General features: G+C 38.7%; 2 protein-coding genes and 2 long non-coding RNA genes across 5 annotated transcripts; 2 read left to right on the plus strand and 2 right to left on the minus strand.

Annotated features, from left to right (window-relative positions):
• The first annotated feature begins 1,605 nt into the window (after window positions 1-1,605).
• Window positions 1,606-2,585, plus strand: LOC136246568 (uncharacterized). Its single transcript, XR_010696639.1, has 2 exons — window positions 1,606-2,312; window positions 2,516-2,585. It is a non-coding gene; the product is annotated as an uncharacterized lncRNA (long non-coding RNA).
• On the minus strand, window positions 2,455-3,727 carry LOC136246566 (uncharacterized). 2 transcript variants are annotated; one of them, XR_010696636.1, is made up of 5 exons: window positions 3,583-3,727; window positions 3,281-3,538; window positions 2,942-2,994; window positions 2,746-2,895; window positions 2,455-2,696 (listed from the first exon to the last, which is right to left on the minus strand). It is a non-coding gene; the product is annotated as an uncharacterized lncRNA (long non-coding RNA). The 2 variants fall into 2 exon arrangements; XR_010696637.1 differs by having other exon boundaries at window positions 3,281-3,533; window positions 3,583-3,597.
• A 7,263-nt stretch (window positions 3,728-10,990) lies between these two features.
• Window positions 10,991-12,127, plus strand: LOC136246565 (uncharacterized). The gene is made up of 2 exons (XM_066038060.1): window positions 10,991-11,384; window positions 11,435-12,127. The coding sequence occupies exons 1-2, from the start codon at window positions 11,049-11,051 to the stop codon at window positions 12,020-12,022; spliced, it is 924 nt and encodes a 307-aa protein (XP_065894132.1). The 5' UTR covers window positions 10,991-11,048; the 3' UTR covers window positions 12,023-12,127.
• Window positions 11,369-16,255, minus strand: LOC136247779 (uncharacterized). Its single transcript, XM_066039604.1, has 13 exons — window positions 15,824-16,255; window positions 15,731-15,773; window positions 15,243-15,681; window positions 15,037-15,192; window positions 14,897-14,983; window positions 14,577-14,844; window positions 14,095-14,529; window positions 13,904-14,047; window positions 13,347-13,514; window positions 13,117-13,298; window positions 12,701-13,068; window positions 12,446-12,647; window positions 11,369-12,384 (listed from the first exon to the last, which is right to left on the minus strand). The coding sequence occupies exons 1-13, from the start codon at window positions 16,239-16,241 to the stop codon at window positions 12,064-12,066; spliced, it is 3,231 nt and encodes a 1,076-aa protein (XP_065895676.1). The 5' UTR covers window positions 16,242-16,255; the 3' UTR covers window positions 11,369-12,063.
• Window positions 16,256-18,181: the final 1,926 nt, after the last annotated feature.

Consider the following 18,181-nt stretch of genomic DNA (forward strand, 5'->3'; position numbering starts at 1 on the left):
TTGACAGAAATTAGACAATGTAGAGTTACTTATATTACATACTGAAGGGTTATCAGGAACGCTGATTAGAGGTACTGGGGTTGCTAGGGGCAGAGGATTGATGACAACGAATTATGGAAACAATAACACCATTGCGAATCACCAAATTCTGTTGCCCACTAGATCTCCTACATTTTAATTCATCTAGTAGTTTTCTATGTTTCTCTCGTTTCATTTTGGTTCTGTCTGGTACTATATACACATTCTTGTGTTGGTCAAAATTGCGGAGCTTTCCGGATTGAAACAAGATTGAGCCTCTAGCAAGTACATCCTCAAGAGATATTAGTAAAGGTCTTGGTTTGGACTCATTTCTATGGCCAAGGCGTGCTACTTTAGTTAGATTGACATCAAGATCAAAAACATACTTGAGTAGATCCTTAATTTCTGGTGTGTCAGACTTGGAGTCGGATGACTCTCTAAAGTTGTGAACTATTAGGTTCTTGCTTCTTCGCTCTCTGTCTGCCAGTTCATCTAGAATAGTCAATGTGGTTGCAGCAGAGGTCGGCTTTTCATTTGGTTGAGTGTGGTGGGTGGCAGTTGATTCTGAAACAGAGTCAATCTCCATCTGGAGATTACTATTTCTGGAGAAAAGACTTTCGATTTTAGAGGAGAGATCTTTAACTGACTGTGCTAAGGAGTAGTATTTTGATACAAGTGAGTGTACTGACTTATCAGTCTTATTATCTTCAAAGAACTGCAGTGCTCATCTAAATTTGGTGCACAAGTAGTGCAGAAAAACACAAGGTTAATGCTAGGCTTACGTAAAATAGCACACTCTTCATCCTTCAGATTGGCGCACTTACTGTGCACCCATGACTGGCACCACTGACACTGAATACTACATTCTTCCTCGTCATTAATAATAATCTTACAATTAATACATGTATCACCTTCCTGATTATGCTTCTTTGAGACTGAAATAGCCAGCTCCTTGCGTTTTATAGGTCCTTTAGACATCTCATTCCAAATAGTACGCACCAGCTGTTTCAATAATAAAACACCAAGACAACAATTCAACGAAATTTAGGTTCAAACTTTCGAGGGTACCGTTAGTAGAACTAAACGCCACGGTACCACAACTGAAAAGTTTCGCCGAAGAGAGCTGCTGAGGATGGGTCTAATTTCGCCACTCTTTGGGTCACGTGATTTTTAATGACTGTAGCAGTATGCTAGCTCAAGGGGTCCGCCACTTTTCGAAGAATGTACGAGATTTCGAAACCACGGTGATTTCTCTGAAATTAATGATTTCATACGTGATTTCATGATTATTATTATTATTATTAGTAGAACCGCGTCACAAACAACCAAGTAAATACACCAACGTTGCAACCTACCCATTGGGCAAGTATAAACAGTGCCATAGGCAGCACTCAGAGCAGTGTGTGTCTACCGGTGGAAATGATACATATGGATACGTACACAGGCAAGGGAGTTTAACTAGAATCAGAAAACCACAATTCTACCAAGTTAAGTTAGCTGTATTGAAAGTAATTATACATTGTAGGTGTGACGTGTGTCTGAAGATGACTCAGCAGTGAAGTGAGGCTATGCAGAACAAGGGTAGGATCCGCAAACCGAAAAATCGATATCTTCAAATCAACTTACAAACTATAGTCATGTGTAGGGGTAGGTCTAATCAAGAAAACACTAAAGTAGCAGCAAATTTCGTCCATCTCTTCTAGTAAAAATAACGCGAAATGCCTTGAATTCGATGGATTTTTCGCCGTCGTAAGTTACAATGTTATTCTTTTAGGCCAAAACTCTCTCTCAAGCTTTGAGAGGTTATCCACTCTTACTATGGAGTATAGGTAGTTTAATATAATTAATTAATATTTGGTGGTGGCGTCGCGAACATCGCCGATCGGCGAAAAAAAATACGTTTCGTGATCTGGAGCACAATAGACTTGCAGGAAATACTGCAACATTTACTGCAGTGATCACCTCCAAGTCAAGTACCTGTGTGCTGAATATGGTGTGGATTGAAGTTTGTTGACCATCTGGCTGAGACCAGCCTCGCCAGATTTAACGAAAAATTCCTCCACGATCCAACAAATGCATGCAGTCTCGTGCACATGCACTGTTAAAACAGTTGGTTGGAAGGTCATCCCAAAACAGGGATAAAGTGGCTGACATATATAGCATACCAAATCCAGGGATAACGGTTATCCCAACTCTCAATAGTGATACTCCGCCAGTATTGCAAAAATGATACTCCGCCAGTATTCGCTTACTGCTGAGGACGAATTTCCTGACTTTGACATTGGTTAAGTTAAGTACGTATAGGTAGTAATAATAAGTATATAGTTAGGTAATAAGTAGTAGTATGTTGTAGTTTTCAGTATGTACGTGCTTTTACTCTCAATAGTATGACCTTTATCCCGTATAGGTAGGATGAAGGTTATCCCTATGCTGGTATAAAGGTTATCCCCAATTGTTATTTAGTATTTAAATAATTATTAATGTATTTCAATTACAGAAATTAAATACTGCAAATGCTGTTCAAATAGTCAACTCCAACTTCTGAAGTGCTCGTGAGATGTTAGGACCAGCATGATCTGCAGCATTGACAAGCAATATAGTTACAGTTCTTAATCAAGCATACACCATATCTTAATATTGTAAACAGTTAACAACACTTCATATACAGTCCACAGAACCTGCCAAAATGTTATATTTACATAACAATCTGGTACACTCTAAGCTTACAATTTGTCGTCAATCTGCACTGCAGCAGAGAATTCCACCTGACAGTAGGAGTGTTAACAGCAAGACAGATGCTACTATAATTTTCAAGTAACAGGAATAGTTGCCGGGCAATCAATATCCATCACAGTGTATTATCAAAAGGCAACACCACTAGAATGTCAAGTCGTATTAGTATCACAATTGCTGCAATACTTACATTTTGTATACAACATGATGGAGATGAAATATCAGGAGCATACACACTACAACCTGTAATAATAACATGTTAAATGATGTTAACATGTTATTGATGTTAACAACCTGCAATTCTTATTCAACTATTCTATAGAAACTGCTGACTTGTGCTTGAGAAAGTTATTATATATCAACCATAAAGTACCTTTTATATATTCACTGCATTCCTTATTAACAACAACAATCCATAACCCGACAAATGACATGTCATATTCAGGGAAATACCACTAATTATATTCATAGATTCTTAGTATTAAGGTTGCTAGGCGACCTCTTATTCAACTATCTACCACGTCCATACCTTGGCTAATTGTCAAGACTCAGTGCAGAAAGCATGTTGGTGTTACAACAAGCAGTCAACAAGCCAGTCATTAATCAATTACCAGACACAATACTTGCTTGGTGTACCTGCATGTATGTAACTGGTAATAGGAATGTGTAACTAACCTGCCAGGCTGTCTTCTAGGTTACTTGGCTACCACTGTGCATATAGCAGAACGTAACTATATCAGCATGCACACTACACTCAGTGGGTACGATTGGCATGATGTCAGCTGTTCTGTAAAGGGTACATAATGGCAGCTATCCACTGTAAACACTCACACTTTGTTGTAACAGCTGGAAAACTGAGGTTAGATACGTAGCTTTGTCACCTGGCTGAGTTAGGCATTAAACTTGGCATTAGAGATTTAACTGTCTGAAATTTCACAATTCGATGTACCAGTCATTTTGAAGCAGCCATGAGACTGCAACTAAGTACTGTACACCAAGTTGAATATTGCTAGTAGAAAAGTCACCTTCGTATTCTTCAGAAGGTCAGCTGTTTCAGTCAGTTGCGAACGGCCTTCCTGTTTAACGCATTGCAAAACACTCAAGCTTAGTTAAGCTGCCTGTTCTTGTAGACACAATAACTCACAATTTTTCAAATATCTTCTTTGCCAAAACCAGTTTATTTTATGAACAAACTGAACGAACTTCAGGGGTGGATCTAGAATTTATAAAAGGGGGGGGCTAACTCAAGGTACTAATGTCTTGAGTAGAGGTGTGCGAAGCATGCTGGAACTAGGGGGGTCTGGGGGCATGCCCCCCCCAGGAAAATTTTGAAAAATAGATGCTAAAATACTGCAATTTGGAGACATTTCCACATAAAATTCATAATATTTTCTGCCTGTAGATATTTTATATACTGCCTTTAGATTATAGGTATGGCTCTCTGACTCTGAAGTATAATGCTAATGGAAAAGTTTGGGTAGGTACAGGCAACCAAGTACATGATGCACCCTCTCACAATAGCACAACACTGAATAGGTGCATGTTAGAATAATAATATGTTGAAAGTGGAAAATTTTGAAATTTGAACAATACAAGATTGAATCTGAGAGCATTTTCAATGGAAATTGTGTACCTGGATTAAGTATTGCCATACATATTAACTACACAAGTAGATGAATGAAGCCCTTTAAACAGACCAACGCACTTCACTGTATGTATAGGTGCAGGCAGATTTGGAAAAATTCCATAACAGAACCAACTACATGTTTCCAGTGAATGTTCTATTAGAGTAGTTAGCTGACTGTTCTATTAGAGTATCTCGATTTTGTACACCTCCAATACTGATCCGGGTCCTTGTTGCATAAACTTTGATAATACCTTGGAAAAATGTTTATAAGGTGGTTTTATGAGTATTTGTATTATTAGTGATCATATAATTATGCTAAGACAAAATTTCATTATAATACTCAGCATATTGATCAAGTAAAGCCTAAATATGAAGGGGGGGGGGCTTCAGCCCCCAAAGCCCCCCCCTGGATCCGCCCCTGAACTTTCAGAGGACTTTTCAGTAATATTCGTTACCACGGTAACTTTCGTCGTTAAGTAACTTTCGTCGTTAAGTAACGAACGTAAATGCTACGTCACGGGGAGTGAGTATTAAATGGAAAAATGAGATTATCTCGTTGCATCAGTGGTTGCATTCTGCCAGCGGGAGACTCTAAGCAAAGTAAGGTTATAAATACTCTAGAGCATTATCTCATCCTGTACTTTTGTAGATCAGAATTGTCGAAAATGTTCAGTTTTTTTTTCCCGGGCTTGATGGACTGCCCTTGCCTACCACTCCCAGCACATAAATGGCCTGTGCTGGACAAACCGGGACTTTCTTAGTCCATGGCAAACTGAGACTCTGCCCGAATCAGCTCCACAATTGGGGGAGTCTTAACATAGTGACTAATGGATGAGCGGGCTCCGCGGATGCATTGTATGGAGGACCGCAAGAGAGAGAAAGATAGACAGCACCTTAACCACCCCATGACAACAGAGTAATCATCGCCCCATTTATTTGAAAGTTGACGAGCCAAAAATGAAAATGTTCAGTCGAGTATATGGGTAGTCAAGCCACCATTCCTCAACTTCTTCTCCTACTCCATTAGTAATCTACTGTGACTAATGCAGTAAAACTATAAGTGAGACATAAATACTATATTAGTGTTTTGTGATCATGTACAGTCGATTTCAGATTACTTTCTGCATGCAATTGAACAATTTAGAATGTGATTGTTCAAACATATGAGCTAATTGTTTATAACCTAGCTCCTTTACTTGTATAACTAAATACTAGTACTAGCACAATAGATACTCACCCCTTTACTGTCAAACAATGCCAGGAGTGTACATGTAACACTGCACAAAAAGTAAGATGTCCTGCTTGTGTCAGCATGTAGGAAATTTTTTTAATGATTTCCTTTAGAATTTCTTATTTGAGTTATCATGCAGGAAATGTTTTTGAACATTTTCTGTACAATTTCCTGTTAGTGTCACATTGCAGTAAATTGTTTTAACATTTACAAGAAATGTAGATAAAATCAGTATTAAGATTTTCACCACATTCATGACTAGTGAAAATGCAGCTGTAAACTGATCAAATGGATACTGCAGGTTTCTTGTGTTTAGCTCAGTGTAATACTGAGCCAAAACTTGGTTCTCAACACAACATAGGCTTTCAACATCATATAGCAGAGTGTCTCTACAACAATGTGTAACATTATAACCCATATTATGCTGCTGCAATAACTTTTTAGTGGGATATGAATTGTTATACTAAGGAAGCTCTATTTTACTTTTAAAATTAACTTTACGTGATGCCAGAATTGTATCTAAATCAACTACACCATATTTCTCAGTGACTTACCGTGCTACAGAAAAAAGAAGCTATGGCATACAGTGATGATACTCAACCCTTTAGGGCTTTCAACATGACAATGTAAACAGTCAACACACGGAGCTGGATAGTTATGTACTGTATGCCAAGGTAAATATTACATGAATTTATGGCCTTAATTGTGTGTTACACTTTGTGTCTTTGTACAATATGGATGTTAGAATTTGTCATGAATAGTGACAGACAGCTGGGGAGTATGGCATTGTGACAAAGTGTTTACTGTATTTTAGTAAATATCTAGCGATGGCTTTACTTACTATTTCAGTGGTTCACCATCTTCATGCTATGTACTTTAATGTATGCTACAATGATGTACCTGGATTTGTGGAAAGGTACTGATTACTATGATAAAATAACCTGTACTTGGTTGCCAGGAGATAAAAAAGCAAGAGTGCATTTCATGAATATAATAATAAAGGAAATGTAAATGGCTATGAATACTATACATGTACACCATAAAAATTTCCCCTAGTGTATATATAAGGAATGGGAATATATGCCTTTACAGTTATGTGGGTGATTATGTGTAACATAGCTACAGTGCAGTGACTAAGTTGATGCCATCCTAGCATTCCCGGTTATCGCTCGGGTGACATATTATTGTAATGTTGCTTTACATTAATTTTATAACTGAAGCAAGCTATCAACTTAGCTATGATGATATCACATCATTTTACATATAGCTAGTTTCTGTGTGCATTAGCTGCATCGTACTGTCTACATTACCTGATACATGATGCACGCAAGTCTACATTGACAATATACAATATGGCTAATCTCAACTCTTTGGTCAGTCATGGATGACGTTAACACAGTATACTGTAATGTTGTGACCTCGCCTAGTCTCTGTTGAGGCACCACAACCAACTGTGGTATAGTCTTTTCCCGCAATCCTATAGTGGATGGTTGTCAAACCAACGGGTGTTAGTCTTTGTGTCACTGCCACTGGGCACTTTCTGACAAGTGTATGTAATGTATAACAATAAATTACTGATTTTTGATTGTATATGTGTACTATCAATAGTTCATAATAAAGAGGTCTTATAGTATGGACTCTTGGTACAAGAGGTTATTGGTAGAACTTTATTGCAGGAAAACACACTAATGACACTTAGATGGTTTGTTAATTGCAATGTTGGTTTACAGTTAAATGGCTTCTGTCCATGCAAGAATTATGATGTTGTAAGAAAACAAAATGTTTGGATTACAGCACTCTCATATGGTGGTCTATAGCTAGTATCACATTAAATTTTTTTAGTTCACAGATTTACTATATAGATTTGGAGACCTGTGTGCCTTAATAACATTATGAGACCATCTAGATGTGATCATCATTCACATGTATTAACTAGTAGCTAGTAATGTGCAAGGACTTGCATGAGGAATAAAGTTCTCCTAAAATTAGCTATTTGCTAAGAAACTGCATGAGTGAGAAGAGTGGTGGCAGCTAATTGGTCATATTCATAGAGTTGAAGAATTACACATAACTATATTCAAATGTTTTGGTAGACCTTTTGGTTAAATACATAAACTATAGCTACCTGCCCATTTCTTTGTTCTGTTGTAAATGAGTTTCTGGTCACCTCTTAGCAGCAATGTGTGAACAAAATTCTATCATGTCAGCAAGGTAAGAGTTTAATCTCAGAGGCTCGTAAGATGGAATGCAATCCATCTATGTACATGTGTCCTGCTTAACTATGTTACCTGATCCTGCATGGTGGTAGCTGCAGCTTTATGTGTTTGAAGTGTCAAGTGTTCATAATTTTTTCACAGCAATATGTAAAACACATTGCTTTTCAAAGCAGGCAGTGAAGTGTAGCTTAGTAATCTACTCTATGAATTTCCATACTGGGCATCCACCACAGTGTGTTAACGTTATTTCATTAGTGGTTATATCCATTTAGTGGCTTGAAGTAACAGCTGTTAGTGTCTTTGTGTCGCCAATGCTTGGAAGGGACTTATATACTTTGCTATTCATTCATGTAAGCATGGCCTATAGACATCTTGAATCACAAAAAAAAACGTCTATAGCTGCTAACGGTGGTGGGGACTATTCTACGGAACGGAACGGAACGGAACGGAACGGAACGGAATGATGGACTAAACCACGGAACGGAACGCTTTCTCAAATTGAAGCTTGCAACTTACCATTGCTGAAACTTCCCTTATAAGTTAGCAGTGGCATCTCCAGTGGGTGATTAAACATAAGACAAAAGGAATTAACGGATCGATTGTGGGTTTTTGTTGGTTGTCATTAGTAACGAAGTATTATTGTGGGATGAGCTGTATCAGTGATGTTCATCCATACGGAAGGGAACTTTATGTGAGCTATTTTTTTCTTATTTAGACTTTAGAAAACAGTCTGGGCCGGTCTTTCAAGTCATAAGTCAGTGTATAAATAAAGCAAGCAGGAAGATACTGGTAATAGGAAAGAGCCAGCTGAATTAAAACTTGAAGAATTTTGTGCAGTGTGTGAGGAGCAAATATTTTGGCAGACCGCAAGGAGGGTATATTCTGCAAACATCACTGAAGTGTATGCATGGAGTTATTTATATATTAACAGCTGGTGCAGTGGACTAATGCCGTATTCTCAATAGTGAGCTGATTTTATCTGTTGCACAATTCAAGGATGTGTCTGACTGCTAGCCTTGAATGAGGCTAAATGTCAAAACTCCAAGATCAGTCAAATCTCTATTATAAGCCGCATGTGAAACCATGCCCGTAGCCACCAGGCAAATGTGATTTGGACCAGGATGTGTGTGTAATTTCAATGTATCTAGTCAGACCTGAAATGGAACACACATTAATTTCATACCACCTAAGAATCCTAGGATTTCTTAAGTGTAACATTTCACATGCTTCACTTCAAACTAAACAGGTTAAATTTGTTCGTCTATTTTCAAGTGATTCCCAGTCCAGCTGGTCCATGAAATTACAATGGGATCACATGTATTTGTTACAGTGCGGGCTGTCCTGTGTTGGATCTACTCTAGAGTTGAAATTTCAAGGTAGACTCACTGCCAATGTACTGACACTAGTACTGTTGTAGCATGTTTAAGTGGAGGACAAATGAAATAGTAATGCTAGATTATTTATGTATACAAATTTTTCATAATGAAATTGATATCCCATTTTGATTTGAACTTCCACTTTGCAACATATTCAAGAACAAGAAGCTACCACACTTAATCTCCAACCACTGTCATTAATTAACCAAGATCTCACTAGTCTGTAATTCACCTTACTGTAGTGATTTTATTGATTCATCTGTATGTTTTCTTCATTTTCCTTTGAAGTTGTACCAAGAGTTCATAATAAGGTGGAGAGTGTCTAACTTGAATGCATTCACCAAACACCCTGCTTAAAGTAACACCTCGGCCTTATTACAGAACAAAGGCTTTACCTTCTTCAGCAACACTAATCAACAGTTTTCTACCCCCCAGTAAAGGTGTTGATTTGATGAAAGGTGAACTTTACGCAGGGTGTTTGTACAGGCCATACTGAGAGTTAGACACTCTCCCCCATACAAATCAGTATTACGAACTCTTGGTTGTACAGTATAGGTAAACAAAGATAAGTTTCTCTCCCATCTTATTCTAGGATTTCTATTGACAAGGAAAATTCAATTATTTGTATACAGGCTCAAAATTGAGAAAATATAAAGAAAGTGAATTAATATTATACAGTCAGTTTGCTTTTGGATATTTAATGTCTCCAACCACAACAAAAATTCGATGAATCCATGCATCTCATCACTGGTCGTCTGAACTTTCTGAAAGTGATACCTCACTCAATCAACCATATATTCTGTTTATTAGACTGAATAAAGTCATGATTACCTAAACAATCACTTAATTAATGTTTTATAATTATCCTATTCCATTTTCCTGGAGGTTCCACTGATAAAATGCAATTTCAGCAATGATAGCAGCTAGCCAAGCTGCAAGTTGATTCAGAAAGAATTCCATTCTGTAAAATAGACCCCATCCAGAATTCAACTCAGTACTCAGGCTGAGATATCTGACAATAGTCCACTACTCTGTTAATGAATCATTGATGTTCACACAATATAGCCTCCTTGAGGTATCTGAATGTTTGCTCCTCACACACTGCACAAAATTCCTTTAGATTCTGCTTAGACTGAGCTGATTCAGCTTGTCACCATACTTGTTTCCTTTGTAGTGTAGCTATACACATACTGATTTATGCCGATTAGAAAGGCTGGGCCTCAGACTGTACATTCTAATGTCAAGTAAGTAAAAATAATTCACATACTAGTAAAAACAAGTCATGCATTAAGTTCCCTACTTGATATATCCGAAGATGAACACAATGAATCAGCTATTCCCACAATTAGTACTTCGTTACTAATAACAACCAACAAGAACCCACAATCGATCCTTAAATTCGTTTTATCTTTCTTGGGGTACGTTTGATTACCTGCTGGAAGTGCCACTGATAACTTGTACAGCAATGGTAAGCTGCAAGCTTCAATCTGAGAAAGCATTCCGTTCCGCAGTTTAGTCCATCATTCCGTTCCGTTCCGTTCCGTTCCGTTCCGTTCCGTAGAATAGTCCCCACCGCTAACGGTCTGTCACTATCAAATGCATGAAGTTTAGGGAGTTTGTAAAAGACGGAATAAGGAATAGCGGAATAACTCGCATCACAACGAATGGGCATTTATATAGCTTATGCAATGTTAGGGTAATTGTACTGTTACAGTTGTGAACTCATCCCTCGTAGATATCTTTACAATGTAGGGTGATTGCGTGTACTGTTACAGCCAGAGGAGGAAGGCAACGGTTTAAGCGCCCTTAAAAATAATCCATTATAATTACATATTTTGCATTCCATCATGGCGGAAACTGATGCTGACGTCCACTCAGAAGGCGATGAACAACGATGCTATGGTGAAGAGTCTGCTGGTAACCTTTGTGAAACTGAAGAAGTGCACTATGAAATTTTAACGATGTTGGCCAGAGGCAATGTCATTAATTATATCGTCCCAAGCTTCCCGATTTTTAACACAGATATCGTCGAAGTGAAGTTGCAATGGGAGGAAATATGCGAGGATGGTAGCAGCAAGCTCCACGTTTTTGATAGGTTCACTAGATATTGTGAAAATTTGGACCACCCTCTTCCAGCCGCAATGTGTATAGAGCAGCGCTACGTCTGTGCATTTATGATTGAAGTGAGTGCAAAAATAAAGTTACACAAAATTTAATTGTTGTATACACACAGGCAACTGAGTTCAGTAGATCTGTTGATATCACCCCATATAAGTTTTATAATGGCCACGAAGTCTTTGTGTTGTGGAAGTGGACTTGGTTGGATGACACTGTCACGTCAGATTCAGATCCATCACTTTCGCCATGCTTGAGCCCCACTGCTGATATTTCATCAAATACAGAGGAAGATGATAGTGTTCCAGAGATAACTCACAGTGTTGTTTTTAAGTGCATTGGTGTGCACAAAGATATGGAATATCAAGACACACTAGCTCTAGCCAGCAGAAATAAAAATGACGGAAAAACAGTCTCAGTGAAGTTAAAACCAGAGCCAGATAACCCACATGACACCAATGCCGTAGCATTTATGTGCCAAGCAGATGAAGGTGCAGAATGGAAAAGGATCGGCTATGTGGTTCGAGAAGCAGCATCTGAAGTGCTAGGTGTAATAAATGCCAAAAAAATTATCAACGTGAGATTCAGATGGATTAAGTTTTTACCATACTTCAAGAACAGAGGTTGGTATGCTGGAATAATAATCACAAGGAATGGTGAATGGTCCCGGCAAGTTCTTCGAAGTCGTGCAACTGATTATGATTGACTATAATTTATTATTATTGTTTTAATTGATTTTGATCACATTTATTTGTTGCAAGCATAAGAATGTTCATATAAAACTGCATTAGATGTCCCAGGTGGTGGTGGAAGACTTAATGGTGCACTATGAAACTTCGTGTGAATGGAAGTATTGCCACGCAGTGACATTGTGACTCTACTGGAATTATCTCCAAGCATCTCAAACCGAGGAAGACGTTTTGTTTTCTTGTTAGCAAGTTTATGACTAAAATCTGGCATCAGTCCCTCATAGTATCTGCATTTTGAAGAAGTATGGTAATAGAATGGCAAGTCGGGATCCATTCTTTTGACAAACTCCTCTGTCACTTTTCTCCAACCATAATAAACCTACATTACCAAAAAGATGAGCTATCATATATCTAGATAGAACATTTTCATTTAAGCATACCTCTTTGAGAGTGAAATCCTTTCCCACAGTGTCACGTAGCATGCTAAAAAAGCATTCTACATCATCGGTAGAGCTAGCTCGAGGGTTTTCAGCAGGAATTCTATTTCTGGTATTAAACTGTCTTCTCCACTCCCTTGATTCTATGTTAGCTGCTAGAGCTATCAACGTCTCCCTGGTGAAGCCTCTTATGGTGGTGATGTTTCTGGGTACAATATTTATTTGGATACATAAAACAAATACAGGACTTAAACAAACCGGTTTACTTCCAAACGGCTGAAATCACACTGACCATCTTTATGCCATGGCATGAGATCATCCAATATATAATCCAAAAACTCTTGGTTGAATGTACTGCGTTGGTCATCAGTCAGTCCTCGTTCATCGCAAGCACGTCTCCAGTTACGAACAACTCTGAGATACATAGACTCATTACTGTACCCTTTCTTTTCCATCCACTGTATTAGAGGAAGACCAAATAACCTCTCTACATCTTCCACACTCTGTTTTCGAACACCAGAGAGTGCACAATAAGTGAGCCCAGCTGTTGTGTCATAAAGTGCTTCTTCAAAGCGCTCCAATTGAAGGTTACATGGTCCACCCTGTCTGAGACTGGTGCCGATTCGCTAAAAGAGATATCATGATTATACATCCATATTTTCAAATGCATGTACTTTAAAGATGTGTCCTTCATCCTCTCGCTCACAGAATTCCTCCCCTGTGATAGGATGAACCTCTGGCACGTACAGGTGATCCTTAAAAAGGACCCCTTTAGAATGAAGGAGATTGACAGAGTGTGTATATTCCAATTGTGCCAATATGGAACGCAGCTTTTCAGCTTTAGTTTCATCTTTTCCTACACAACTAAGTATCATATAGTGGCTATTTATCTATAGTAACGTACCTTCTATCCAATTGTGTATCTTGTAACCTGGTGGCACTGTACGCAGTCTTAATCTTTCAATTACATCATCCTCTTCAGCCCCATTTGAATACCACTTCTGAATTTCAGCTATGAGCACTGGAGATACTGCTTCATAAGGTAGCATTGCAGTAAGAGTCCCATTCTTCCCTTAATAAGAAACAAAAGGACATTGTGGGTATGTGGATAAGCAATAAAAACTTTTTGAATATTGCTGTAATACGAGTGACATACACACTTTCAAAGTATTTAATTTAGTGGATTAACAAATTTTACAATTTTGTTTTTGAAGATCGCTCATTTTTCACTCGGGTTACCTGTTGTAAACCAGAGGCAACCATGATAGTGAATAAATTTTCAAGGCTGAAAAAGCAGTCCAGCAAACCATGAAAACAGTATAGTATTTAAAGCTCTATTTGCAATCTCCAGTTACATAAATTTTTTTGTCTTTTGGTACAGGCTATACAAAAATTATTTTAAACCTCCTTTCCTTCCCTGTGTGCACAATAAACACTTGCATACATACACTGCATACTTACACTGGGGTGTAATCATTGCAAGCATTCTCTTCAGACCCATCCGACTGAACTTAGACCTTGCTTCAGCACGGATTTGAAAGATAGAAAGGGGTCTTGAATACCCCTTTGCACGTAAGGAGTTCCATTCACCGTCTGTTGTGAATCCTATGTAGTAATAAATAACAAACTTATTATAATTTCACAATGTCTACCTGCAACGTGCATCTTTCGCTTGACCATTTCACAAATTATTCTGTTTGTAAGCTCACGCACCATTCCATCACCTATTCCCTTGTATGGCAGACACTGAATGGGCAGTGCATATGGTTTTTTCCGCCTATCTTCAGTGCTGATCATAAAAACCAGTATGTGAGTAGCAGCAGTGCGTCGATGTCGCGTAACACCTTTAATGAAGTTAACCAGCTTCTGTTTGGACACAGCTAACTGTCTCGGGATGTTCTCCTCTGGAAGTGCATCTTGCTTGCAAATCTCAGTGATCAAGACATTGATGGTGCGAAAAAGATTTCTTCCAATCTCATTGAGTTCATTTAACTCCTTGACCTTCCAAGCTAAAGACATCATCTCCTTTTCATTCTGCTTACATAACTGGAGTTTCTCTGTGTACTCGTTATTAGATTTTACTAGTTCTGCAAGTACCTAATGATAAGTATTTCATTATGCAGCACACACATACCTGTCTGAATAAATTCTAAATCTTCACTTACACTGCTCAACACTGCTCTCAAGCCGTCTGCTGCACTAGCAGATAGTTCGTTCACCTTCTGTAAACGCAACTTGTATGATTGATACTGCTTTTGTAGAGCCCCATCACCCAAGTCTACATCCCCACTCCATTGTAACTTAGTGGTTTCCTTCAGTCCTTTATTAATGTCGCAACCATCAGCTTTCAACCACCACCATGCTCCTGGATTGGACTTGGCTGCTTCATCGAGCACATTTAGCTATGCATACACGATACAATAATAACAAAATAAGATACTGGGCTATCTGTACCTGTATCTGAGCATCCAGAGTGATTTCACTAGATGCAAAATCATACCGCAGGGACCTTTCTGCTACTGCAGGAACATTAACTAAGGCCTACAATAAATGTGCATACATACAACCAAATAAGGAAATCTATGTATGTGTACCTCCATGGTTTTCTGAGTGCGAGAGGCACTGGTACTAGCTTCTTGTGTTGACATGACTGTGCACCACATAGGCCCACGGTGAAGCTTAATCCATTTCTGTCCAAAATGAGCATACAGAGTTTGTAGCCACTGACGATAGTCTGTTGGACATGATACCTATATAATGGCTTATGAATTTACAGTATGTAAACATACATGTGATTTACCTGCTGCAAATTGTCAGCTGCAAAAAACTGTGCAATGTATTCAACAAGTCCTAAAGGCATTCGTTTGATGGGAAGACGTGAGTCACTCTGATCAGGCCGCATTGTGCCAATACCTTTGGCAAGATTGTACAGTACATTTGTGCGACCACCATCTGATAACCTCAACATTGCACTGGCAGCATTGTTCAAAAAGTCATTAGGAACTATAAGAGATAACTGGTCACTCAAATAAGCTGAAAACAATATGGAAAGTGCCAACAACCGAGATTCTGCTGGTAATTGATTTAGGGCAAACTCCACTAAGCAAGATTCCACTGGGCTGGTTTGTGTTGCAGTTGTATTTAGACCATGACAAACTGTTGAGAGGCTTGGAGCATTTGCTGTTACATTTACAGCCTGTCCATTGTACCATGCTTCTGCATCCTTTGGTGTCTTAAATCTATACACGTATATAGAGGAAGTTATATTGAACAACATTAAAGGCGTACCTCTTAGCTAGATGACCTGTAACTCTCCACCGACAAGCCTCAGCTAAAAGTAAACCATGTATTTATATTATATACCTTTAATTAATGCCATACCACTTCTACGGACTACTGTTGACTCCACTCGTTGTTCCACAAATTCACTAGCACTTGTCCAAAAGGCACTCTGCTTATGTGATGGCCACTTATCCCCAGGTGTGTGGAAGAGAACGAACTCAGCCAAAGCTTTGACTTCTTCTTCACTCCATTTCTCCTTTGAATGGCTAGTAGTGATGTTTTCGTTAAGGTTAATCAATCTTCTTGGAGCCAGATTAAACATTGGTTGTGGATCCTCTTGCACTCCCTCCTCGTGATTAACCTCGTGGTTTACCAGCTCTCTTAAAGCTACTCTCTTCTCTTGTCTGTGGGGAGTATATAACGTTGGAGAACCCCTTGGACGTTTGCTAGTTGCAGTCTCGTGGCATAAATCGCTCTCGCGATCCCTCTCTGTTCTCGCGCAATCCTGTTCCGCCATTCAGCGTTGCTCACGTGAACCTATATCTTTTAAACAATTGATAAAACTAGCATAACGCATGGGGTCGATGGGGGTGATTTCATCAATCGTTTCAATATGTTATAATCTTATCGCCTGTAGTATTTTCGGATTTCGTTTACCCTTATTTCAGAAAACAGTGTATTCGTATGGGGCACGTGATAGCGCTGCCGACCTCCTCTGTGTTACAGCTGTGAACTACACTGCTTCGTCACTCATAGATATCCTAGCGAAATGATTACTATACGCTCTTACTACTACTGTATGTAGCTAAGCTAGAATATACAGTAGTTAGCTATTAGTTTCGTTTTCGAGTCTTCATCCTTCCAGTGGAAGGATGAAACGAAACGACTGTCACGCCCCCTTTGCTCATGACGTTGGTACCATACTTAACATACAGTACCCGCTTACGAAGTGCAAAATTACATTTGATTATAGCTCTTACTAGCTACTACTGTATGTAAAGTATGGTATCAATGTCGCGAGCAAAAGGGGGTGTGACAGCCGTTTCGTTTCATCCCTCCACTGGAAGGATGAAGACTTAAAACGAAACTAATAGCTAACTACTGTATATTCTAGCTGTACTAGCGCAATGATACTTAGCTACATACAGTAGTAGTAAGAGCGTATAGTAATCACTTCGCTAGGACGGCTATGAGCGACGAAGCAGTGTAGTTCACAACTGTAACAGTACACGCAATCACCCTACATTGTAAGGATATCTACGAGGGAGGAGTTCACAGCTGTAACAGTACAATCACCCTAACATTACATAAGCCATATAAATGCCCATTCGTTGTGATGCGAGTTATTCCGTTATTCCGCTATTCCTTATTCCGCCTTTTACAAACTCCCTGAATTTTAGTAGGCACAATCAAAGTTTGGTAATTGTAAGGTTTCAACCAGGGTTGATGCTCAGTTGCTGTTGCTGTTTCTTTGAGCAAGAAAGGTTACTCACATTGCTCTGGTTTACCCAGTTGTTAAATAGGGACCTTTCTTAAATGGTGACTTTTTTGGTAGCCCTACTTTTAAATGCTTTTGGTTGAATACATATTAAACTATAACATTACTTTGTTCTGTTGTAAATGAATTTCTAGTCACCTGTTAGCAACTATTGTGTGCACTATAATACATATCTACATGTCAGGAACATGCATTAAGCATGTAGCAAAGTAAGTTTCAATCACAGAGGCTCTTAAGATGGAATGCAATCCATCTATGCACATGTGTCCTGCTAATGGTGGTAGCTAGCTTTTTCTATATTAAAACTAACTTAAAAGTGCCAAGTGTTCACAATAATCTCCACAGTGATGTGTGAAGCATATTGAGCAAAAGCTCTTCGAAGCAGGCAGTGATGTGTAGTACAAAAAATTCTATGAATTTGCATAGTGGGAATCCACCACAGCACATTATTTCATTAGTGTTAATGGTTGTATTCATTTTAATGGCTTGAAGGAACAGCTGTTAGTCTGTGTGCCAATAGTTTGAAAGGACTTATACTTTGCTATTGCTTTTTTGACTCATGCATGCATGCAAGCACGGACATTATAAATCACAAAAAATTCTGTAGCTGCTAACAGTCTGTCACTATCAAATCCATTACCTTTGGTTGGCACAATCAGTGCTTTGATACATGGAAAAATTTAATGTTGTGTAGTAGCTAGTGTGTGTGTGTGTTTGTGTGTGTGTGTGTGTGTGTGTGAGAGAGAGAGAGAGAGAGAGAGAGAGAGAGAGAGAGAGAGAGTAAATGAGTCAGTTAAGATAAGTGGTCTGAGTTTGGTAATTGAAAGGTTTCAGCCAGGTTTGATGCCCAGTACAGCTATCCAGGTGTTAAGTGGCAACCTAGTGACAACTGGGGAGGCAGACCATCCATAGCTCTGATATAACATATGTAGTGGGTGAAGGTACAGGTGATACTTAAT

This window comes from Dysidea avara, chromosome 2, assembly GCF_963678975.1.
Source record: "Dysidea avara chromosome 2, odDysAvar1.4, whole genome shotgun sequence".
NCBI classification, from domain to species: Eukaryota; Metazoa; Porifera; class Demospongiae; order Dictyoceratida; family Dysideidae; genus Dysidea; species Dysidea avara.

Excerpts from the sequence above, each read along its gene's own strand:
- LOC136246565 (XM_066038060.1), top strand. The coding sequence starts at position 11,049 with ATGGCGGAAACTGATGCTGACGTCCACTCAGAAGGCGATGAACAACGA. Across the intron at positions 11,385-11,434 it reads TCTGTGCATTTATGATTGAA|GCAACTGAGTTCAGTAGATC; the intron begins GTGAGTGCAAAA and ends GTATACACACAG.
- LOC136247779 (XM_066039604.1), bottom strand. The coding sequence starts at position 16,241 with ATGGCGGAACAGGATTGCGCGAGAACAGAGAGGGATCGCGAGAGCGAT. Across the intron at positions 15,682-15,730 it reads ACAGGTCATCTAGCTAAGAG|ATTTAAGACACCAAAGGATG; the intron begins GTACGCCTTTAA and ends ATACGTGTATAG. Across the intron at positions 12,648-12,700 it reads AGCCGTTTGGAAGTAAACCG|AAACATCACCACCATAAGAG; the intron begins GTTTGTTTAAGT and ends TATTGTACCCAG.